General features: G+C 48.0%; 1 protein-coding gene across 1 annotated transcript in view; it reads left to right on the plus strand.

The window, feature by feature from the left end:
* The first annotated feature begins 32 nt into the window (after positions 1 to 32).
* LOC122922618 (surfeit locus protein 1) overlaps positions 33 to 27,025 on the plus strand; it is a 40,482-nt gene continuing 13,489 nt past the window's right edge. Inside the window, exons 1-2 of the mRNA XM_044273296.1 lie at positions 33 to 176; positions 6,585 to 6,666. Coding sequence (XP_044129231.1) covers positions 123 to 176; positions 6,585 to 6,666 — 136 coding nt within the window. The 5' untranslated portion in view covers positions 33 to 122. The remainder of the gene's footprint in view (positions 177 to 6,584; positions 6,667 to 27,025) is intronic.

The raw sequence follows: 27,025 nt of genomic DNA on the forward strand, positions 1-27,025 counted from the left end.
TCTGAGTCTTCCGGGCTTCCGTTCACTCAGTGCTTTTGCTTCCTATATAACACTTTAACCCGGAAGCGCTGCAGCGACTAGGTCCGGTGTTCTGGCAAAAAACTTTTCCGCTTTCAAAAGAGATGTCTGGAGTCAGCTTATTAGTGAGAAGCCAGGCGCTGAGCGCGAGATGTCAGGTGCGGACCGAGGGCCGTGTATTATACCAGCGCCATCTACTGGTGACGTGTGATACAGGGGGACGGTGATAACAGCGACATCTACTAGTGACATATCATACAGGAGGACGGTGATAACAGCGACATCTACTGGTGACATATCATACAGGGGGACGGTGATAACGGCGACATCTACTGGTGACGTGTGATACAGGTGGACAGTGATAACAGCGACATCTGGTGACCTATCATACAGGGGGACAGTGATAACAGCGACATCTACTGGTGACATATCATACAGGGGGACGGTGATAACGGCGACATCTACTGGTGACGTGTGATACAGGTGGACAGTGATAACAGCGACATCTGGTGACCTATCATACAGGGGGACAGTGATAACAGCGACATCTCCTGGTGACATATCATACAGGAGGACGGTGATAACAGCGACATCTACTGGTGACATATCATACAGGAGGACGGTGATAACAGCGACATCTACTGGTGACATATCATACAGGGGGACGGTGATAACAGCGACATCTCCTGGTGACATATCATACAGGGGGACGGTGATAACAGCGACATCTACTGGTGACCTATCATACAGGGGGACGGTGATAACAGCGACATCTACTGGTGACCTATCATACAGGGGGACGGTGATAACAGCGACATCTGGTGACCTATCATACAGGAGGACGGTGATAACAGCGACATCTCCTGGTGACATATCATACAGGAGGACGGTGATAACAGCGACATCTACTGGTGACATATCATACAGGAGGACGGTGATAACAGCGACATCTCCTGGTGACATATCATACAGGAGGACGGTGATAACAGCGACATCTACTGGTGACATATCATACAGGAGGACGGTGATAACAGCGACATCTCCTGGTGACCTGTGATAACAGCGACATCTCCTGGTGACATATCATACAGGGGGACGGTGATAACAGCGACATCTACTGGTGACGTGTGATACAGGGGGACGGTGATAACAGCGACATCTCCTGGTGACATATCATACAGGGGGACGGTGATAACAGCGACATCTACTGGTGACGTGTGATACAGGGGGACGGTGATAACAGCGACATCTCCTGGTGACATATCATACAGGGGGACGGTGATAACAGCGACATCTACTGGTGACATATCATACAAGGGGACGGTGATATCAGCGACATCTACTGGTGACATATCATACAGGGGGACTGTGATGACAGCGACCTCTACTGGTGACCTGTGATACAGGAGGACGGTGATGACAGCGACATCTGCTGGTGATGTATCATACAGGGGGACAGTGATAACAGCGACATCTACTGGTGACGTGTGATACAGGGGGACGGTGATAACAGCGAAATCTCCTGGTGACATATCATACAGGGGGACGGTGATAACAGCGACATCTATTGGTGACGTGTGATACAGGAGGACGGTGATAACAGCGACATCTCCTGGTGACATATCATACAGGGGGACAGTGATAACAGCGACATCTCCTGGTGACGTGTGATACAGGGGGACGGTGATAACAGCGACATCTCCTGGTGACATATCATACAGGGGGACGGTGATAACAGCGACATCTACTGGTGACATATCATACAAGGGGACGGTGATAACAGCGACATCTACTGGTGACATATCATACAGGGGGACTGTGATGACAGCGACCTCTACTGGTGACCTGTGATACAGGAGGACAGTGATGACAGCGACATCTGCTGGTGATGTATCATACAGGGGGACAGTGATAACAGCGACATCTACTGGTGACGTGTGATACAGGGGGACGGTGATAACAGCGACATCTCCTGGTGACATATCATACAGGGGGACGGTGATAACAGCGACATCTATTGGTGACGTGTGATACAGGAGGACGGTGATAGCAGCGACATCTACTGGTGACGTGTGATACAGGGGGACGGTGATAACAGCGCCATCTACTGGTGACGTGTGATACAGGCGGACAGTGATAACAGCGACATCTCCTGGTGACATATCATACAGGGGGACGGTGATAACAGCGACATCTACTGGTGACGTGTGATACAGGGGGACGGTGATAACAGCGACATCTACTGGTGACGTGTGATACAGGGGGACGGTGATAACAGCGACATCTACTGGTGACATATCATACAGGGGGACGGTGATAACAGCGACATCTACTGGTGACATATCATACAGGGGGACGGTGATAACAGCGACATCTACTGGTGACGTGTGATACAGGGGGACAGTGATAACAGCGACATCTCCTGGTGACATATCATACAGGGGGACGGTGATAACAGCGACATCTATTGGTGACGTGTGATACAGGAGGACGGTGATAACAGCGACATATCATACAGGGGGACGGTGATAACAGCGACATCTACTGGTGACGTGTGATACAGGAGGACGATGATAGCAGCGACATCTACTGGTGACGTGTGATACAGGGGGACAGTGATAACAGCGACATCTCCTGGTGACATATCATACAGGGGGACGGTGATAACAGCGACATCTACTGGTGACATATCATACAGGGGGACGGTGATAACAGCGACATCTACTGGTGACGTGTGATACAGGGGGACAGTGATAACAGCGACATCTCCTGGTGACATATCATACAGGGGGACGGTGATAACAGCGACATCTACTGGTGACGTGTGATACAGGAGGACGGTGATAACAGCGACATTTCCTGGTGACATATCATACAGGAGGACGGTGATAACGGCGACATCTACTGGTGACGTGTGATACAGGGGGACGGTGATAACAGCGCCATCTACTGGTGACGTGTGATACAGGGGGACAGTGATAACAGCGACATCTCCTGGTGACATATCATACAGGGGGACGGTGATAACAGCGACATCTACTGGTGACATATCATACAGGAGGACGGTGATAACGGCGACATCTACTGGTGACGTGTGATACAGAGGGACAGTGATAACAGCGACATCTACTGGTGACGTGTGATACAGGGGGACAGTGATAACAGCGACATCTACTGGTGACATATCATACAGGAGGACGGTGATAACGGCGACATCTACTGGTGACGTGTGATACAGGAGGACGTTGATAACAGCGACATCTACTGGTGACATATCATACAGGGGGACGGTGATAACAGCGACATCTACTGGTGACGTGTGATACAGGGGGACAGTGATAACAGCGACATCTCCTGGTGACATATCATACAGGGGGACGGTGATAACAGCGACATCTATTGGTGACGTGTGATACAGGAGGACGGTGATAACAGCGACATCTCCTGGTGACATATCATACAGGGGGACGGTGATAACAGCGACATCTACTGGTGACATGTGATACAGGAGGACGATGATAGCAGCGACATCTACTGGTGACGTGTGATACAGGGGGACGGTGATAACAGCGACATCTCCTGGTGACATATCATACAGGGGGACGGTGATAACAGCGACATCTACTGGTGACGTGTGATACAGGAGGACGATGATAACAGCGACATCTCCTGGTGACATATCATACAGGGGGACGGTGATAACGGCGACATCTACTGGTGACATATCATACAGGGGGACGGTGATAACGGCGACATCTACTAGTGACGTGTGATACAGGGGGACGGTGATAACAGCGACATCTACTGGTGACGTGTTATACAGGAGGACGTTGATAACAGCGACATCTCCTGATGACCTGTGATAACAGCGACATCTCCTGGTGACATATCATACAGGAGGACGTTGATAACAGCGACATCTCCTGATGTCTACTGGTGACGTGTGATACAGGGGGACAGTGATAACAGCGACATCTACTGGTGACATATCATACAGGGGGACGGTGATAACAGCGACATCTACTGGTGACATATACAGGAGGACGATGATAACAGCGACATCTACTGGTGACCTGTGATAACAGCGACATCTACTGGTGACATATCATACAGGAGGACGATGATAGCAGCGACATCTCCTGGTGACCTGTGATAACAACGACATCTACTGGTGACATATCATACAGGAGGACGATGATAACAGCGACATCTACTGGTGACATATCATACAGGGGGACGGTGATAACAGCGACATCTACTGGTGACATATCATACAGGGGGACTGTGATGACAGCGACCTCTACTGGTGACCTGTGATACAGGAGGACAGTGGTGACAGTGACATCTACTGGTGACATATCATACAAGGGGACGGTGATAACAGCGACATCTACTGGTGACATATCATACAGGGGGACGGTGATAACAGCGACATCTATTGGTGACGTGTGATACAGGAGGACGGTGATAACAGCGACATCTCCTGGTGACATATCATACAGGGGGACGGTGATAACAGCGACATCTACTGGTGACGTGTGATACAGGAGGACGATGATAGCAGCGACATCTACTGGTGACGTGTGATACAGGGGGACGGTGATAACAGCGACATCTCCTGGTGACATATCATACAGGGGGACGGTGATAACAGCGACATCTACTGGTGACGTGTGATACAGGAGGACGGTGATAACAGCGACATCTACTGGTGACGTGTGATACAGGAGGACGGTGATAACAGCGACATTTCCTGGTGACATATCATACAGGAGGACGGTGATAACGGCGACATCTACTGGTGACGTGTGATACAGGGGGACGGTGATAACAGCGCCATCTACTGGTGACGTGTGATACAGGGGGACAGTGATAACAGCGGCATCTCCTGGTGACATATCATACAGGGGGACGGTGATAACAGCGACATCTACTGGTGACGTGTGATACAGGAGGACGGTGATAACAGCGACATCTACTGGTGACGTGTGATACAGAGGGACAGTGATAACAGCGACATCTACTGGTGACGTGTGATACAGGGGGACAGTGATAACAGCGACATCTACTGGTGACATATCATACAGGAGGACGGTGATAACGGCGACATCTACTGGTGACGTGTGATACAGGAGGACGGTGATAACAGCGACATCTCCTGGTGATGTATCATACAGAGGGACAGTGATAACAGCGACATCTCCTGGTGACATATCATACAGGGGGACGGTGATAACAGCGACATCTCCTGGTGACCTATCATACAGGGGGACAGTGATAACAGCGACATCTACTGGTGACATATCATACAGGAGGACGATGATAGCAGCAACATCTCCTGGTGACCTGTGATAACAGCGACATCTACTGGTGACATATCATACAAGGGGACGGTGATAACAGCGACATCGACTGGTGACATATCATACAGGGGGACGGTGATAACAGCGACATCTACTGGTGACGTGTGATACAGGAGGACGATGATAACAGCGACATCTCCTGGTGACATATCATACAGGGGGACGGTGATAACGGCGACATCTACTGGTGACATATCATACAGGGGGACGGTGATAACGGCGACATCTACTAGTGACGTGTGATACAGGGGGACGGTGATAACAGCGACATCTACTGGTGACGTGTTATACAGGAGGACGTTGATAACAGCGACATCTCCTGATGACCTGTGATAACAGCGACATCTCCTGGTGACATATCATACAGGAGGACGTTGATAACAGCGACATCTCCTGATGTCTACTGGTGACGTGTGATACAGGGGGACAGTGATAACAGCGACATCTACTGGTGACATATCATACAGGGGGACGGTGATAACAGCGACATCTACTGGTGACATATCATACAGGAGGACGATGATAACAGCGACATCTACTGGTGACCTGTGATAACAGCGACATCTACTGGTGACATATCATACAGGGGGACGGTGATAACAGCGACATCTACTGGTGACATATCATACAGGAGGACGATGATAGCAGCGACATCTCCTGGTGACCTGTGATAACAACGACATCTACTGGTGACATATCATACAGGAGGACGATGATAACAGCGACATCTACTGGTGACATATCATACAGGGGGACGGTGATAACAGCGACATCTACTGGTGACATATCATACAGGGGGACTGTGATGACAGCGACCTCTACTGGTGACCTGTGATACAGGAGGACAGTGGTGACAGAGACATCTACTGGTGACATATCATACAAGGGGACGGTGATAACAGCGACATCTACTGGTGACATATCATACAGGGGGACTGTGATGACAGCGACCTCTACTGGTGACCTGTGATACAGGAGGACGGTGATGACAGCGACATCTGCTGGTGATGTATCATACAGGGGGACTGGGATGACAGCGACCTCTACTGGTGACCTGTGATACAGGGGGACAGTGATAACAGCGACATCTACTGGTGACCTGTGATACAGGTTAGATGTTAAAATGATCTCTACTCCCTGTCAGATATTGCTAGAACACCAGTGATGATGGGGTTAATGGATCCCTCTCTGCTTTCTTCGCAGTATGCCCGCTGTCTCCTCCTTCGGTCTCAGTTCAGCTTTCCCTGTCAGTGGCCCAGATCACAACCAAGGATCCTTCAGAGCTGTAAGTAAGAAGTGGACTGACCAGGGTGCTGACATCACTGGGATTGATAAGTCAGATTTTGAAACATTCTGATAATTTTACATTTCCCCCTTTTTTTACATTTTATCGAGTTATATGAAACCAGACAAAAGTCAAACGCAATAAGATTAGGCGATGAAGAATTGAGGTATCTATTAGATAATTATCTAGTGCTACTAAGAATCCACAGAATTAATATAAGGAAAAAGGGGGAAGAAGAGGGAGATGACTGCTTACCCGAGAAGACCTGAGCAGATCCGCAGGCCCCACGTCTTGCTCCAGTATCCGAGAATATATCAGTGAGTTCCTCATTACTCATAAGGGTTTATAATGAAGTACGTAGTGTGGAGTCAATGTTTCCTCCAGGCAGGAGCGATTATTTGGCCGCTAAAAAGAAGTGAGGAGCTATGACTCAGATTGAGGAAGGTTAGAGGATTTATGGAATAGGCCAGGCCATATGCTGGAACCAAAAGCTTAGGACGTGTGGGCAGGTCCCTCTCAAATGCAGCATGTCACCTGTGGAGGCGCTCTCCTAAAACAACAGGCTGGATATCTAGGAAGATGCAAACCTTAGGCAGAGTTGGAAAGAGAGAAGATGATGTCCCATGTGTCATTCAGGCTGGACATTGAGCAGCTCAATTTCCTATTTATTAACATGGCTGTGGGTAGACTGGTGGAGTGTGCTGCTCAATGAGGAGCAAAGAAGGGAGATGAGGCCCGAGAGTGTGGAGACACATTCAGAAGAAGGAAAGAGGGCATGGGCTCATAGGTTGGAAAGAAAACTTCCGAGCCCATGTATAGGCCATGTATAAACCCATGAGCCCATGTATGAACCCAGGTGTAAACCCATCTCTGAGCCCATGTATAAGCCCATGAGTCCAGGTGTAAACCCATTTATGAGCCCAGGTATAAACCCATATCTGAGCCCATGTATAAGCCCATGATCCCAGGTGTAAGCCCATCTATGAGCCCAAGTATAAACCCATCTATGAGCCCAAGTATAAACCCATCTCTGAGCCCATATATAAACCCATAAGCCCATGTGTGAGCCCAGGTATAAGCCCATGTGTGAGCCCAGGTATAAACCCATGTGTGAGCCCAGGTATAAACCCATGTGTGAGCCCAGGTATAATCTCCAAGAAACTGCCGCTGGATCCGAGATTTCGACCTCAGACGTCAATTCCTCAGATACAGACTCCTACTCTAGACCATACGGGGGTGGATCTAAGAGAGGTTCTTTTGGATCAAGAAGACGGGGGGGAAGAAGATGGCAAAGGGACGGGCGTGGAGAGAGAGGGGGATTGGTACGTGGAACAGGCTACGCCAATGCCTCCTCTTCTTCGTCTCCCTCCATCTCTTCCAATCCGTCTTCACAACCACCTTTTTTAGAAAAGAGTCAGATCCCCTACCAACTACGGGATCGAGACAGGACGGACAAGGGACAATAAATGACCTCCAGATTATTAATCTGACCTCCCGCACGCTCAGTGCAGTAGAGATCGGGGTCCTTAAGAGGGGTCTCTCATTTGTACCGACTACCAACTTCAGCCTCTTTACATGGACTAAGGACCTTCATCTCTTCTGCCGGAGACTAAAATGGCACAAATTTTTCAGGAACTCTAATAGACAGACATGTGAGAACCTTGGACTTGACAAAGGGGATTTTGATGATCTTCAAAATCTGACTGAACTAGGGGAGGAGAGTGGCCGTAATCCAGGGCAGGGTCCTTTTACTATATTGAAACCTAAAAGTAAAAGGATGCCACCCCCCCTCTAACTACGAATGTGTGGACATTTTTCTCCAAATGGTCACCTCGGACCTGGAACAACTAGGCAAAGTTGAACCTAGTACCTTCAACCTCTCTCTTGCTGAAATGCAAACATTGAGAAATTTGGAGAAAGGTGATTCCATTATCATCAAACCGTCCAATAAAGGCGGAAACTTAGTCATTCTTGATCATGATGTCTATCTGCATATGTGTATGGATCTTCTCAAAGATAAAGAAGGATATAAGATACTAGCATCAATTCCGACTCTGTCTTTTCTTGAAGATCTCAAGATGTTACTATTGGGGGTCTGAATAATAAGGTGATCAGTACTGCTGAATATGAGTTCCTTCTTCCCACACATCCATGCATAGCAACCTTTTACGGGCTCCCCAAGATACAAAGGCACAACACCATTGAAGGGACGCCCGATTGTTTCAGGGGTCAATTCCCTTACACAAAATTGTGGAATCTACCTTGATCGTGTGCTCGGGCAGTTCGTCGTGTCCCTACCAGCATACACGAGGGACACGATGGACTTCCTGCATAAGATAGATGCCTTCAACATTGATCCCGATTGTATCTTGGCCAGCATCAATGTAGAGTCATTCTATAGTTCCATCCCACATTACTACGGGCTTATTGCTGTCAAGTAATTTTTAAAGACAAGAGGTGCACAATATGTGGCACACAATATTTTTATTCTACAGTTGTTAGAATTTACCCTGACGCATAATTTCTTTCTTTTTAATGCACGTTTCTACCACCAGCTCAGGGGGACAGCAATGGGCAGCCCCTGTGCCCCCACATATGCCAACCTCCTCCTGGGCTGGTGGGAGGATACCCATGTATTCCCCGATCGACCGGTTTGGTGGGTTGAAAATGTCATATTTTGGACACAATATATTGACGACATCTTTTTGGTATGGAAGGGCGGACCGGGTGAGTTGAAAAGGTTCATTGCTGAACTTAAAGGGACACTGACAGGCCCAATAACCATAATTAGCTGTACATATGCATGTACAGGTCTTCTAATGTGCATTAAAAACATATAAGTATCCCCCCTGTCCACATTATGAATACAGTTAACTCACGTTTTATAACCTGAACTAATCGCTGTTCTTTCTGCCCAAGGGGCGTGGTTTCAGCTCCACTTGCGCCCAGCCAGCATCAGCCCAACCGCCATTTTTGAAGTGCCGCCCAGCTCATCAATATTCACTTAGCGATTAGTTCAGGTTATAAAACGTGAGTTAACTGTATTCATAATGTGGACAGGGGGGATACTTATATGTTTTTAATGCACATTAGAAGACCTGTACATGCATATGTACAGCTAATTATGGTTATTGGGCCTGTCAGTGTCCCTTTAATGAAAACGAGATCGGCCTTCGCTTTACCTATGAGTCAGACCCGTATACGATTACTTTCTTAGATATTCAAGTAACTAAGGAAGACGACAGACTCGTGACTGACATGTTTAGAAAAGCCACAGCCACCAATTCCTTGCTTCACTGGAAGAGCCACCACCCGACACCTCCCCTTAAACGGGGTATCCCAAGGGGTCAATATATCAGAGTGCGAAGAAACTGCTCGGAGCGTGGTGCCTTTTTGTCACGGCGGACAAGCACTCAGACACACAGAAAAACCAACAACCAGGCTCTGAGCGAGAAGCAGGGGAAGGGTCACCTCCTAGCTAATCCCTGACCTCTCTCCCTGCACTGCTCAGCCCACAGGCAGACCTTGGTGGTAGGAATGCTGTGTCCTCATGCCTGGGCTAATACACCCTAACTTCCCTGAGATGGTGAAAAGGGGAAATAGGAGCAGCCTGCTTGCACAGAACCTGGATGGGAGAGAAGATACGAACACAACTAAAACAGCAAACAACAAGAACAGAAACCACACTTATCTTAACAGAGCTGGGACAGAAAACCTTCCTTCCTTGCTTACTTCCTAGGCCAGACTGATTTCTATAACCTGCTCAGAGCACTGGAATTGAGAGCCATTTAAACTAATGACCCCACCCAGTGCACCTGATGGGAGGCGGATCCAGCACGACTCCAAAACAAACACTAAAGACGTGCTGCTATTCTGGCCGACCTCCGCACATAGTCAGAGCCGGGCATGACAGTACCCCCCGTTCTACGGGTGACCTCCGGACACCCCGGACCAACCTTATCCGGATGGGATCTATGAAAAGCCCTCACCAGTCGGCTGGCACTGACATCCCGTGCAGGAACCCACATCCTCTCCTCAGGGCCGTATCCCCTCCAGTGTACCAGATACTGAAGGGAATCCCAAAGAACTCTAGAGTCGAGAACCCTGGAGATCTCGAACTCCAAATTTCCATCGACCAGAACAGGAGGAGGAGGCAATGGCGATGGTTCCACCGGTTTCACGTATTTTTTCAGTAAAGACCTGTGGAACACGTCATGAATCCTCCAAGTTTGCGGAAGATCCAGCCGAAACGCTACTGGGTTGATCACTGCAGATATTTTGTACGGACCGATAAATCTTGGACCCAGTTTCCAAGATGACACTCTCAACTTAATATTTTTTGTGAACAACCATACCAGATCACCCACACACAGGTCCGGACCAGTCACACGTCTCTTGTCAGCCATTCGCTTATACCTCTCACCCATCTTCTCCAAATTCCCTTGGATCTTCCGCCAGATGGAAGACAAGGCAGAAGAAAACCTCTCCTCCTCTGGCATCCCAGAGGAACCAGTCCCAGAAAAGGTACCAAGCTGAGGATGAAAGCCGTATGCGCCGAAAAAAGGCGACTTACCCGTGGACTCCTGCCTACGGTTATTCAAAGCAAATTCTGCTAGAGACAGGAATGAGGACCAGTCCTCCTGATTCTCAGCCACAAAGCACCTCAATTAGGTCTCCAGGTTTTGATTAGTACGCTCTGTCTGTCCATTCGACTGCGGATGAAAAGCCGAAGAGAATGAAAGTTGAATGCCAAGCCGAGAGCAGAACGCCCTCCAAAACCTGGAGACAAACTGCGTGCCCCTATCGGAGACCACATCCGAAGGAATACCATGCAATTTCACAATATTATCCACAAAAATCTGCGCAAGAGTCTTGGCGTTAGGCAGACTAGATAAAGATATGAAGTCAGCCATTTTACTGAAACTGTCAACTAACACCAAAATTACTGTTCTCCCGGAGGAACTCAGTAGATCCGTAATAAAGTCCATAGACAAGTGCGTCCAGGGACGAGACTGAATAGACAATGGAAGAAGTAAACCAGCCGGTCGAGTATGAGCAACCTTTGACCAAGCACAGGTTTCACAAGCTGCCACGTAATCCTCAATGCTCTTACGTAACCCGGGCCACTAGAACCTCCGGGACACAAGATCAAAGGTCAACTTACCACCAGGATGCCCAGCAAGGACAGTATCGTGATGTTCCTTAAATACCTTGTATCGCAGGCCCTCAGGAACAAACAACCTCCCTGGGGGACAAGAACCAGGAGCCCCCTCCTGGGCTCCCAACACCTCCATCTCCAATTCGGGGTACAGAGCGGAGACAACCACCCCATCCGTCAAAATCGGAGCAGGATCCTCTGAATCACCTCCCCCAGGAAAGCTGCGAGACAAGGCATCTGCCTTGATGTTCTTAACCCCTGGGCGAAAGGTAACCACAAAATTGAACCTGGTAAAAAAACTGTGACCATCTGGCCTGTCTAGGGTTCAGACGCTTGGCAGACTGCATGTAAGCCAAATTCTTATGGTCTGTATATACCGTAACGGGGTGAGACGCCCCCTCCAACCAGTGACGCCATTCCTCAAAGGCCAACTTGATAGCCAGCAACTCTCTATCTCCAACATCATAATTCCTCTCGGCGACCGAGAGCTTCTTAGAGAAAAAAGCACACGGGACCCATTTGACAGGAGATGAACCCTGCGACAGTACCGCTCCAACCCCCACTTCAGATGCATCAACCTCCACGATGAATGGCTGAGACACATTGGGCTGCACCAGAATGGGAGCAGACGCAAAACGCTCCTTAATAGCCGAAAAGGCCTGCAATGCCTCATCCGACCAGACAGACGTCAGCGCCCTTCTTAGTCATATCCGTGAGAGGTTTTACAATGGTGGAATAGTTTGAAATAAATTTCCTATAATAATTAGTAAACCCCAAGAACCGCATCAAAGCTTTCTGATTCTCTGGTCGGTCCTATTCCAGAACCGCCCGGACCTTTTCGGGGTCCATACGAAAACCAGAGTCAGAAAGCAGATATCCCAAGAACGGAAGCTCCTGCATCGAAAATAAACATTTCTCCAATTTAGCATATAATTTATTCTCCCGAAGGATCGTCAAAACCTGTCTCACATGATCCTGATGGGTCTTCAGATCAGGAGAATAAATTAAAATGTCATCCAAATAAACCACCACAAACCTCCCCACCAGGTGATGAAAAATGTAATTGCCGAATCGCTGAAATACTGCTGGCGCATTCGTCAACTCAAAAGGCATAACCAGATTCTCCAAAATGACCCTTGTGCGTATTGAAGGCCGTTTTCCACTCATCCCCCTCCATGATCCTGATCAGGTTGTAGGCCCCCCTCAAATCCAACTTGGAGAACACCTTGGCTCCCACAATCTGATCAAAAAGGTCAGAAATCAAAGGCAGGGGATATGGATCCCGGACCGTAATACGGTTCAATTCCCGGAAATCCAAACACGGTCTCAGCGATCCATCCTTTTTCTTTAAAAAGAACAAGCCTACTGCCACCGGAGACTTAGATGGCCTAATATGACCTCTCGGCGATATACTTTCGCATGACCTCTCTTTCGGGTTGAGAAAGGTTGTAAAGCTGAGATTTTGGCAATTTAGCCCCAGGGATGAGATTAACTGGACAATCATAGTCTCGATGAGGGGGTAATTCCGGAGCCCCACCCTCCGAAAAGACATCTGCAAAATCTGAGAGATACTGAGGTAAAATCGTAGTGGACACCCCAGAGATAGATGTGCCAAGACAATTATCCGAACAAAACTAGGAGCTGGCAAATCCTTCATGACAAAACAAGAAATAATTTCAACATGTGCATCACCCACCCTTAAGTGAATACCATGAACAATGTGAGTAAGACTCCTTTGAGAAAGAGGGGAAGAATAAATTGCAAAAACTCGAATCTCATTCTCTAAAATGCAAGTACTTAGTCCAAGATTTTGAAGAAAAAGAGAGTCAATTAGGTTTACCCCAGCACCACAATCAAGGAATACTTCAACAACAAAAAATTCTTGACTCTAGTGCCACCACAGCTGGAAGGAGAAAACGGGAACTGCAGGGAGCTTGCATACCTGCCTGCTCCACCACACCATTCACCCTACCAAGTGACAGGGAAGTTTTTGTTTTCTTTCTTTTTCACTTCCACCTGCGGTTTAACATAAGGACAAGCAAAAATAAAATGACCACTGTTTCCACAATAGTAACACAGTTTGTGCAATTTCCTAAAGTCTCTACTATTAGAATGGCAAGAAACCTGACCCAGCTGCATGGGTTCCTCCACTATCCCAGAGTTACCTGTAACATCACCCGGGGAGGTAGTAGAGACGAAACCACTCGCAGAAGGGATCTCTTGCGCAGAGGGAGCCCTAAACTTTTCTCTGGGTATTCATGAAAACCAAGGGCATCCTTCAATCTCTCAGATAACCCTTGATAAAACTGATCATTTCACTCTGATTCCGTAGCCCATCTCCTAAACTCAACACAGTAAGCCTCTGCAGTATGTTCACCCTGAAATAAATTACATAACCTCGATTCTGCCATCGAGACCCAGTCCGGGTCATCGTAGATTAATCCCAGAGCCTTAAAAAATTCCTCCACCGACCGGAGGGCCCGAGAACCGGGTGGCAGAGAAAAGGCCCAGGATTGCGCGTCCCCTTTAAGCAGAGAAATGATTATTCCTATCGACGATGACCTGACAACGATGGACGCAGCCAAAAATACAATTTGCAGGATTCTCTAAAACGGATAAAGTCATTCGTACTCCCTGAAAATCGATCAGGAAGAGCCACTTTTGGCTCCACACAAATTTGACCTGCACCTGATGCCAGAGCATTCTGACACGTGTGACCGAACCACGTAGCTCCGCAACCTCTAGGGATAGCCTCTGCATGCGGTCAACTAACGCATCAATTGACGCCATCACAAAACCGCTGAGTTTGGCGGGTTATAATGTCACGGCGGACAAGCACTCAGACACACAGAAAAATCAATAACCAGGCTCTGAGCGAGAAGCAGGGGAAGGGTCACCTCCTAGCTAATCCCCGACCTCTCTCCCTGCACTGCTCAGCCCACAGGCAGACCTTGGTGGTAGGAATGCTGTATCCTCATGCCTGGGCTAATACACCCTAACTTCCCTGAGATGGTGAAAAGGGGAAATAGGAGCAGCCTGCTCGCACAGAACCTGGATGGGAGAGAAGATACCAATACAACTAAAACAGCAAACAACAAGAACAGAAACCACACTTCTCTTAACAGAGCTGGGACAGAAAACCTTCCTTGCTTGCTTGCTTCCTAGGCCAGACTGATTTTTATAACCCGCTCAGAACACTGGAATTGAGAGCCATTTAAACTAATGACCCCACCCAGTGCACCTGATGGGAGGCGGATCCAGCACGACTCCAAAACAAACACTAAAGACGTGCTGCTATTCTGGCCGACCTCCGCACATAGTCAGAGCCGGGCATGACACTTTTTCAGTGAGGCATGGAAACTTCAGGACAGGGGAAGGGGGTATCCACAGACTGTCTGTCTTAAAAGAGGCGTTTAAAAATGCACAACAGAAAAACTGTACAGACCTCTTGGTCCCCAAACCCAGGACCACAGACAAACATCAACCACTGCGTATTATTTCCAAAGACCGTCTTGTCCATAGCCACTTTACACCTCCGGCGAAGAAAGGGACATGGCTAGACCGTAAACCGATAGGCGTTTTCCGATGTGGCTCTTGTAAAGTGTGTGAATACCTCTCGACCGCCAAGACCATTACGTGTTCCGTAACCAAGCAGAACTTTAGGATCAGGGACTTTATCAACTGTAGAAGTAAGTGGGCTATATATGTTTGCCAGTGTCCTTGCCCTATGGATGTCACGGACGGTGTACAGGAAACAAGGCAAAGCAACATGTATAAACAACTCGCTGGATCCAAAAACTAAGGAACCAAGGGAGACCCCTGCAGAAGACCTGGCACTTTCCCTGGCTGCTCAGCCTATGCAAAGATCCAAATGGTGGAGGTTTTGCATATCCACGAACCTTGACTATAAAGCCCTGAGCACCCTACAATAGTGAGGGGACACGACCACCGGCTCCCTACACAAGATACGGAGGGAGTCAGGGTCACCTGGGATCCAGCAAACAGATAATAACAGATAAAGGTACAACACTTAGCTTTGAAGCAAACAGGAGGACAGAGTCAGCGTGCACACACACTCCAGGAAGTAGTATAAGCCGCCCAGAAAAGCCTTCTGGGGAAGAATTTAAAGGGAAGCAATTAGTCCAACACATGACAGCTGAGAGAGGCTGACGAGAGGAGGAGCTGAATACCACAACACAGAAACTCAAGGAGGAGGTTCTGAAAGGCCTCTGTCAGAGCTTCTCAGCTGTCTGGTTGTGACAGTACCCCTCCCTCTACGAGTGGACTCCGGACACTCAGAACCCACCTTCTCAGGATGGGACCTATGGAAAGCCCTGATGAGACGAGAGGCCTTAATGTCCGTCACTGGGACCCACATCCTCTCCTCAGGACCATACCCCTCCCACTGAACAAGGTACTGAAGAGAACCGCGGACAAGACGAGAATCCACAATCCTAGAGACCTGAAATTCAAGATTCCCATCAACCATAATCGGAGGAGGAGGCAAAGGCGAGGGTACAATGGGTTGAACATAAGGTTTCAATAAGGACTTATGAAAAACATTATGGATCTTCCAAGTCTGAGGAAGATCAAGACGGTATGCAACAGGATTGATGACAGACAGGATTTTGTAAGGCCCAATAAACCTAGGACCCAACTTCCAGGAGGGAACCTTCAATTTGATATTCTTGGTAGACAACCACACCAGATCACCAACATTCAGGTCCGGACCAAGCACACGTCTCTTATCAGCCACACGCTTATATCTCTCACTCATGCTCTTTAGATTATCTTGAATCTTTTGCCAAATAGATGACAAAGACGAGGAGAATCTGTCCTCATCAGGTAAACCAGAAGACCCCTCTCCCGAGAAAGTCCCAAACTGTGGATGAAACCCATATGCACCAAAAAATGGTGACTTATCAGAGGACTCCTGACGACGGTTATTTAAAGCAAACTCAGCAAGGGACAAAAAAGAACACCAATCCTCTTGATTCTCCGCCACAAAACAACGCAGATATGTCTCCAGATTCTGATTGACGCGCTCTGTCTGGCCATTCGACTGCGGGTGGAAAGCAGAAGAGAATGACAACCGAACCCCCAAGCGAGAACAGAAAGCCTTCCAGAATCTGGAAACAAACTGCGTGCCCCTATCAGAGACTATGTCTGAAGGAATACCGTGCAATTTGACAATGTGATCAACAAATGCCTGCGCCAGCGTCTTAGCATTGGGCAAACCAGGAAAAGGGATGAAATGCACCATTTTGCTAAAACGGTCCACCACCACCAGAATCACAGTCTTCCCCGAGGAACGAGGCAGGTCCGTTATGAAGTCCATGGACAGATGTGTCCAAGGACGGGAAGGAATGGGTAAGGGAAGGAGAGGACCTGATGGCCGTGAATGAGGGACTTTGGCACGAGCGCAAGTCTCGCAGGCTGCCACAAAACCCTCAACCGACTTACGAAGCGCAGGCCACCAGAATCTCCGAGCGATGAGATCCAGTGTGGCTCTTACCCCCGGGTGCCCAGCAAGGACCGTATCGTGGTGTTCTTTAAAAATCTTGTGTCTTAAAGCGAGAGGCACAAACAACCTCCCAGGAGGACAAAGATCAGGAGCCTCTGACTGGGCTGCCTGCACCTCTGCCTCCAATTCAGGAAAAAGAGCAGAGACCACCACACCTTCAGCCAAAATGGGACCCGGGTCTTCAAAATTCCCGCCTCCCGGAAAACAACGTGACAGGGCATCTGCCTTCACATTCTTAACTCCAGGGCGGAACGTGACAACAAAATTAAACCTAGAAAAGAACAACGACCATCTGGCCTGTCTCGGGTTCAGACGCTTGGCTGACTCCAAGTAGGCCAGATTTTTATGGTCAGTAAATACGGTAATAGGGTGTCTGGCTCCCTCTAGCCAATGGCGCCATTCCTCAAAAGCCAACTTGATGGCCAACAATTCCCTATCTCCCACATCGTAATTTCTCTCTGCGGAGGAGAGTTTTCTTGAGAAAAAGGCACACGGTCGCCATTTGGCAGGAGAGGAACCCTGAGACAAGACCGCCCCCACACCCACCTCAGAAGCATCAACCTCAACTATGAAGGGTAAAGAAACATCAGGTTGCACCAAGATGGGAGCGGAAGCAAAACTCTCCTTGATATCAGAAAAAGCCTTACGCGCCTCTACTGACCAAGAAGAAAAATCTACCCCCTTTCTGGTCATATCAGTGAGTGGTTTAACAATAGAAGAATAATTCAAAATGAACTTCCTGTAATAATTGGCAAAGCCCAAAAAACGCATCAGTGCCTTTTGATTCTCAGGAAGCTCCCACTCAAGCACAGCGCGGACCTTCTCGGGGTCCATGCGAAAACCAGAAGCGGAGAGAAGAAACCCCAGAAATTGAATTTCTGGAACCGCAAACACACATTTTTCCAGTTTCGCATATAATTTATTCTCCCGCAGGATGAGCAAGACCTGACGTAAATGTTCCTTATGAGTTTTGAAATCGGGAGAAAAAATCAAAATGTCATCCAAATACACCAATACAAATTTTCCCATCAAATGATAAAAAATGCTGTTCACGAAATGCTGAAAAACGGCTGGGGCATTCATCAAACCAAAAGGCATAACCAAATTTTCAAAATGGCCCTCAGGGGTATTGAAGGCCGTCTTCCATTCGTCCCCTTCTCTGACCCTGACCAGGTTGTATGCCCCTCTTAAATCTAATTTGGAAAAGACTTTAGCCCCAACAACCTGGTTAAATAGGTCCGGGATCAGAGGAAGCGGATAAGGGTCACGAATTGTGATATTGTTCAGCTCCCTGAAATCCAGACAAGGTCTTAAAGAACCATCTTTTTTCTTAACAAAGAAAAAACCAGCGGCAACAGGTGACTTCGAGGGTCGTATGTGTCCTTTTCTCAGACTCTCAGAGATATAAGCACGCATAGCGATCCTCTCAGGTTGGGAAAGATTGTATAAACGAGATTTAGGCAGCTTGGCGTCTGGGATGAGATTAATAGGGCAATCGTACTCCCTGTGCGGGGGCAAATCCTGAACTCCACTCTCAGAGAAGACATCCGAAAATTCAGAGAGAAAAGATGGTACAGTCTTAGTAGCAACCTCAGAAACAGATGTCATGAGGCAATTCTCTCTGCAAAAGTCACTCCAACCATTTATTTGCCTCGCTTGCCAATCAATGGTGGGGTTATGCTTAGTGAGCCAGGGCAGCCCCAACACCAGAGGGGTGGGTAAACCGCTAAGGACGAAACATGACACATCCTCAACATGAGCATCACTCACAATTAAACGGATATTGTGAACTATGCCCTTTAATGATTTTTGAGAAAGTGGAGCGGAATCGATAGCAAAAACAGGAATATCCTTTCCCAAAGTGCGCACCTGGAAACCATGAGTTATCGCAAATTGATTATCAATGAGATTAACCGCTGCTCCACTATCCACAAAAATCTCACAAAAAATGTTCTTGCTCTCTAGCGCCACCCTAGCCGGCAGGACAAAACGGGAACTACAAGCAAATGGAAAACCTTCAATTTCCGCCTCAACCCTGCCAATAGTAACAGACGGAACATTTTTAAAAGATTTTTTCCTGTTTGTTTCTTTATTACTCCCAGAAAACTGCCTGAATCTCCTAGAGGGACAAATATTTGCCAAATGATTTATACCTCCACAACAAAAACAAACCCTCCCATGCGAGCTGAATCTTCTATTGTCAGAAGCAATCAACCCCAGCTGCATGGGCTCCTGCTCAGAAGGGGCTGACGGCGACTGAGACCCCTGCGCACAGAGCGGGACCGCTGCACTGTCCTGGGACTGCGTATGACAGGAAGGAGACATCTCTCCTCTCTCTCTAAGACGCCTGTCAATACGAACGGCCTGAGACATAGCAGAGTCCAAAGAAATAGGCCTCTCATGAAAGGCAAATGCATCTTTCAATCCCTCTGAAAGACCATGGCAAAATTGACTTCGGAGCGCAGCATCATTCCAACCAGTATCAACTGCCCATCTCCGAAATTCTGAGCAGTATATTTCTGCGGATTGTTTACCCTGGCATAATAGACGTAGTTTAGACTCAGCCAGAGCAATACGATCCGGATCATCATATATCTGACCCAGGGCTAAAAAGAATTCATCCACTGAACGGAGAGGCCGTGCCCCCTCCGGCAGCGAAAAGGCCCAGGACTGAGCGTTACCTCTGAGCAGCGATATAATGATCCCCACCCTCCGTTCCTCATCACCAGAGGAGTGGGGAAGAAGGCGAAAATGGAGTTTGCAAGCCTCTCTAAAACGCACAAAATTCTCACTACCCCCGGAGAACGTATCCGGGAGCGAGATCTTAGGCTCAGAACAAACTCCATGAACGCAAGCTGAACCGGTCACTTGAAGCTGAGAAAAAGTCTTACGGAGATCAGCTACCTCCAATGAAAGACCCTGGAAGCGTTCAGCCAAAAGTGAAACCGGATCCATGCTTGAGACGGTTATGGCGGCTTATAATGTCACGGACGGTGTACAGGAAACAAGGCAAAGCAACATGTATAAACGACTCGCTGGATCCAAAAACTAAGGAACCAAGGGAGACCCCTGCAGAAGACCTGGCACTTTCCCTGGCTGCTCAGCCTATGCAAAGATCCGAATGGTGGAGGTTTGCATATCCACGAACCTTGACTATAAAGCCCTGAGCACCCTACAATAGTGAGGGGACACGACCACCGGCTCCCTACACAAGATACGGAGGGAGTCAGGGTCACCTGGGATCCAGCAAACAGATAATAACAGATAAAGGTACAACACTTAGCTTTGAAGCAAACAGGAGGACAGAGTCAGCGTGCACACACACTCCAGGAAGTAGTATAAGCCGCCCAGAAAAGCCTTCTGGGGAAGAATTTAAAAGGGAAGCAATTAGTCCAACACATGACAGCTGAGAGAGGCTAACGAGAGGAGGAGCTGAATACCACAACACAGAAACTCAAGGAGGAGGTTCTGAAAGGCCTCTGTCAGAGCTTCTCAGCTGTCTGGTTGTGACAATGGACTATATAGGCAAAACGGTTAGGGAATTCAGGAGAAGGGTCTGCGAACATGTGAACGACATCGTCAAGAAAAATGTCACACCTGTGGCTCCACATATCAATGAATGTCATGGGGGGGACCCTAAGTGCCTGAGATTCTCAGTTCTCGGATTGATACCACCATCGCCCCGGGGCGGGGGGGGGGGGTGACTAGGACAGGAAGATCCATCAGAAGGAATGTGAATGGATCCACCGGTTCCGGTCCCAGTTCCCCCTCGGAATAAACGAGAGAGTGACATTTTCCTGGTTTCTTTAGCGGTTATGATGAATATAATTTATGCCCCTCCCCCTTTTCCCTCTTGTCTTCTCTCTGCAGCTGTTATGCCTGTCTTATTCCCTTTTCTGGAATTGCTGGGCTGGGAATAATAATTTTAGGTTCTTTAACTGGCCAGTATGCGGGAAGCATCCAAATTTAATACTATCAAAGTCAATGAGCATTATCTTCCCTTTGATTACATAACACACCCTGTATATAATTCACAGGATGTGATGGACGATATTGTATCTGGGTGTCATGAACTACAAACACCTCATCTTTTAAATAGATATATATATATATATACATATATATATATATATATATCTTTTTCCACTGTGCTGAATTAATTGGTTGAGGTATTTTCATTTATACAGGTTAGCCCCCGGTACTCCCTTGAATGATCTCCATATGTGGGGGACCGACCTGAGCGACTGATTTATTAGGACCGACCAGAGGGGAAATCGATCTGAGGGGGATCGATCTTAGCACATTGATTCTATCTACCTGTTGCGTTCCAGGGCGGAGCGCCGTCTTGCGTTCTACCGGCCGGAAGTGGATGAATCCACAGACTGGAAGTGGTGAAATCGAGCGGACGTGACCGTACCTGGTTAGTCCAGGTGGGAAATTTGAATCTGATGAGTGTGGGTATTTATAAGGGGGCACCGGGCACAGATATCCATGTGCCTTTGGAAGAGAGGGGGCAACCATATCTGGAGGCGGACAACGAACTGTGAGTAGGGATATCCCTTCCCTTTATCCTTTCTAGCTTCTACCATCCTTTTTGTCTCTAGATGGATATTAGGCATCTCTGATATAATGACCCCCTGATGATCCCACAGGGTGGGGGAAACGCGTCAGAGTTTGATTTATGTTTGTTTGTGTATGATTATAATGTACTGTGTACCTAGCTGGCTGTATTATCCATCAGCATAAGGGTTGTATACACAGTCCATTAGTAGGCCCTTTATATCAATAGGGTCACTGTATGTGGTATTGTTGTTTTTTATGTCCTTTCTTTTTGTATCTGCCCATACTTCAGCACCATTTTTCAACTCTCCACCCTCTCAGGATCACTGTATCAGGGTTACGTGAGGGTTAGATCAGCCTAGGTTCGAGGACAGGGAGTCCCCACCATCAGGGGTTGTCCCTGGGCTGAGCAAGAATAGGGTGAGACGATAGGGACTGTTTTCCCTCATCCCCTATATACCTTGCAGGTGCTTTGTGTGGCAATTTATCTGAGTGTACCCTCAGTAAGTATCGTCCGATATGAACTTGACAATTTTTAAGGAATATTATTAAAATATATAAATTTTAATGGGTTAAATAATTTGCTGGAAGTCAGGTGTAAACCCATCTCTGAGCCCATGTATAAGCCCATGAGTCCAGGTCTAAACCCATGTTTGAGCCCAGGTGTAAATCCATCTCTGAGCCCAGGTGTAAACCCATCTCTGAGCCCAGGTGTAAACCCATCTCTGAGCCCAGGTGTAAACCCATCTCTGAGCCCAGGTGTAAACCCATCTCTGAGCCCAGGTGTAAACCCATCTCTGAGCCCAGGTGTAAACCCATCTCTGAGCCCAGGTATAAACCCGTAAGCCCATGTATAAACCCATGATCCCTTGTGTAAGCCCATGAGTTCAGGTATAAAGCCCATGAGCCCATGTCTAAACCTATTGTCACAGTGGAGTTCACTATGACAGTTGTGGTCTTGTAGGCTGGCTGCAGGCCTTCTCGCGTACTGGCTGCAGGCTAACTCCTGTGTATGCTGGTTGCTTGGGGCTGCGTGCTGGCTGCCATGTTGTGTGTGATCTATGCCCTGTGTTTGTGTCTCCCCACGTCCATATCTTTGTGGCTCCAGTCACCGATGCCGTGCAGGCTGACTGCATGCGCTTTGTGTACTGGCTGTGGGTGTTCCCATGCATGCTGGTTCTGTGATGTGTGCTGGCTGCGGCCTTGTGTGTGAACAGGGTCTGTGTATGCTGGTTGTCGTTTGTGGCGTGCTGGCTGCAGCATTCTGTCACTGGTGTGAACTGACACTTAAGATTGTTCTATGGTATTTGGTACTCCTGGTTCTGATGAGGTTAATATTCCCTGGTCTGGTTCTAGGTGTGGTTTATCAGGTGCCCTCCTTATTGCAGCTATTTCTACCTGTGAGCTGTGGGGCTTGAGGTCAGTCTGTCTTGTGGCTTGCTGGGTGTAGCCCCTTGCTGCTGACCTGGGGGGCTTTTGCCATGTGCCCTTCTGTGTGGTGTCGCCCGGTAAAGCATTGATGTTGTATCCTGTCTGTTCCATGTATAGCCTGTCAGTGCCCAACTGCTTGTGATCCTGTCTGTTCCATGTATAGCCTGGCAGTGCTCTACTGCTTCTGATCCTGCCTGTTCCATATACAGGGAGTGCAGAATTATTAGGCAAATGAGTATTTTGACCACATCATCCTCTTTATGCATGTTGTCTTACTCCAAGCTGTATAGGCTCGAAAGCCTACTACCAATTAAGCATATTAGGTGATGTGCATCTCTGTAATGAGAAGGGGTGTGGTCTAATGACATCAACACCCTATATCAGGTGTGCATAATTATTAGGCAACTTCCTTTCCTTTGGCAAAATGGGTCAAAAGAAGGACTTGACAGGCTCAGAAAAGTCACAAATAGTGAGATATCTTGCAGAGGGATGCAGCACTCTTAAAATTGCAAAGCTTCTGAAGCGTGATCATCGAACAATCAAGCGTTTCATTCAAAATAGTCAACAGGGTCGCAAGAAGCGTGTGGAAAAACCAAGGCGCAAAATAACTGCCCATGAACTGAGAAAAGTCAAGCGTGCAGCTGCCAAGATGCCACTTGCCACCAGTTTGGCCATATTTCAGAGCTGCAACATCACTGGAGTGCCCAAAAGCACAAGGTGTGCAATACTCAGAGACATGGCCAAGGTAAGAAAGGCTGAAAGACGACCACCACTGAACAAGACACACAAGCTGAAACGTCAAGACTGGGCCAAGAAATATCTCAAGACTGATTTTTCTAAGGTTTTATGGACTGATGAAATGAGAGTGAGTCTTGATGGGCCAGATGGATGGGCCCGTGGCTGGATTGGTAAAGGGCAGAGAGCTCCAGTCCGACTCAGACGCCAGCAAGGTGGAGGTGGAGTACTGGTTTGGGCTGGTATCATCAAAGATGAGCTTGTGGGGCCTTTTCGGGTTGAGGATGGAGTCAATGCTCAACTCCCAGTCCTACTGCCAGTTTCTGGAAGACACCTTCTTCAAGCAGTGGTACAGGAAGAAGTCTGCATCCTTCAAGAAAAACATGATTTTCATGCAGGACAATGCTCCATCACACGCGTACAAGTACTCCACAGCGTGGCTGGCAAGAAAGGGTATAAAAGAAGAAAATCTAATGACATGGCCTCCTTGTTCACCTGATCTGAACCCCATTGAGAACCTGTGGTCCATCATCAAATGTGAGATTTACAAGGAGGGAAAACAGTCCACCTCTCTGAACAGTGTCTGGGAGGCTGTGGTTGCTGCTGCACGCAATGTTGATGGTGAACAGATCAAAACACTGACAGAATCCATGGATGGCAGGCTTTTGAGTGTCCTTGCAAAGAAAGGTGGCTATATTGGTCACTGATTTGTTTTTGTTTTGTTTTTGAATGTCAGAAATGTATATTTGTGAATGTTGAGATGTTATATTGGTTTCACTGGTAAAAATAAATAATTGAAATGGGTATATATTTGTTTTTTGTTAAGTTGCCTAATAATTATGCACAGTAATAGTCACCTGCACACACAGATATCCCCCTAAAATAGCTAAAACTAAAAACAAACTAAAAACTACTTCCAAAAATATTCAGCTTTGATATTAATGAGTTTTTGGGTTCATTGAGAACATGGTTGTTGTTCAATAATAAAATTAATCCTCAAAAATACAACTTGCCTAATAATTCTGCACTCCCTGTATAGCCTGGCAGTGCTCTACTGTATCTGCTCCTGTCTGTTCCATGTATAGCCTGGCAGTGCTCCACTGCTTCTGCTCCTGTCTGTTCCATGTATAGCCTGGCAGTGCTCCACTGCTTCTGATCCTGTCTGTTCCATGTATAGCCTGGCAGTGCTCCACTGCTTCTGATCCTGCCTGTTCCATGTATAGCCTGGCAGTGCTCCACTGCTTCTGCTCCTGTCTGTTCCATGTATAGCCTGGCAGTGCTCTACTGCTTCTGATCCTGCCTGTTCCATGTATAGCCTGGCAGTGCTCCACTGCTTCTGCTCCTGTCTGTTCCATGTATAGCCTGGCAGTGCTCTACTGCTTCTGATCCTGCCTGTTCCATGTATAGCCTGGCAGTGCTCCACTGCTTCTGCTCCTGTCTGTTCCATGTATAGCCTGGCAGTGCTCCACTGCTTCTGATCCTGTCTGTTCCATGTATAGCCTGGCAGTGCTCTACTGCTTCTGATCCTGCCTGTTCCATGTATAGCCTGGCAGTGCTCCACTGCTTCTGCTCCTGTCTGTTCCATGTATAGCCTGGCAGTGCTCCACTGTGTCTGATCCTGTCCTGTGTTTGTCCTGCCTTCGTGAGATGGCTCCTGGGTTCTCCGGAGGGAGGATATCTAGTCTGTGTGCAGCTCTACCTGTGACCGCCATGCTTCCGTTCTGCATGGGGTCCAGGCATCTGCTTGTGTGCAGGTTCCCGTTGTCTTGTCTGATCCATGTCCTGAATTTCTTTGGGTTCCAGTCCTGTTGTCTGTGGTTCTCTGTAGGTAGTGGCCATGTGCACCGGGACCTTCCTGGAGGGGCGACCAGTGAGCTCTCGGCTAAGTTCATCCCCACAATCAGGGGCTTTGTGAAGAACGAGGCTCACTGGCTCTCTGCCCTCTGGTTTGGCCTCCTGCCTTGCCAGTGCACTTGTTTCAGTGGTAATGCTACTGTTATTGCTTAACCTGCTTATCTGTTACTGTCATGTGTAATAAAGTATTCTGTTGGTCCCTGGTTCTGATCTGCCTGTTCCTGTTTGCATGACATCCCAGAGGTCTGCCCGGGCCCCCGGTACGTGACACCCATGTAGAGCCAATGTATAAACCCATGAGCCCATGTATAAACTGAAAATGTACCAGGGAGGGGGAGGAGTATTTATCCTATAGCTGTCAGAGGATTGGCTGAGCAACCGCCCATCATCATGAGAAAGAGGGATCCAATACATCCCGTTTTTAAAATCTCTGCTTGCTGTGAGTGCATAGTAACATCCTTATTTACATCCATAGACTGAAAACCTCTCCTGATGTTGTTCTGCTCACACAGTTGAGGGTTTGTTACAGTGTATCATTGATGTAAGGAGCTAGTTCTGATTTATCTACAGAGGTTGCACTCCAGAGCTCTGTCTGACCTTGCTATTACTAAGGCGAGATGAGACTAAGCAGCGATCACTAGGTGGCCGGGAAGTAGCGGTCAGGCCGGTGCACAATTCTCTCAGTGGCTCCCATAGCAGTGTTTCAGAGTTCAGGTAAATCATCGCTTGCTGTGCTATGCTCTTTCCATACGCCCAATGCACTGCAATGGGAGCTACTGAAACAGCACAGCGCCACCCCGCTCCACTGTATCCCTGCCACCTGGCGGTCAGTGCCTTAGTAATGGTGAGACGGGACAGCCCCTTTAAGAAGGACATTTTGAGCCTCCTTTGGTATCAGCTCAGTGTGTCCCCCTACTCCTCCTCACGGTCCTATGTCTGACCACAGGACAACTGGCTGCTGCAGCATCTCAACCCCCCCCCCTTTAGACTAAACTAGGGCAGACATCCTCAAACTCCGGCCCTCCAGCTGTTGCAAACCTACAACTCCCAGAATGCCAGAACAGCCTACAGCAGGGCATTGTGGGAGTTGTAGTTTT

The sequence above is a fragment of the Bufo gargarizans genome, unplaced genomic scaffold (assembly GCF_014858855.1).
Source record: "Bufo gargarizans isolate SCDJY-AF-19 unplaced genomic scaffold, ASM1485885v1 fragScaff_scaffold_576_pilon, whole genome shotgun sequence".
In the NCBI taxonomy this organism is placed as follows: Eukaryota; Metazoa; Chordata; class Amphibia; order Anura; family Bufonidae; genus Bufo; species Bufo gargarizans.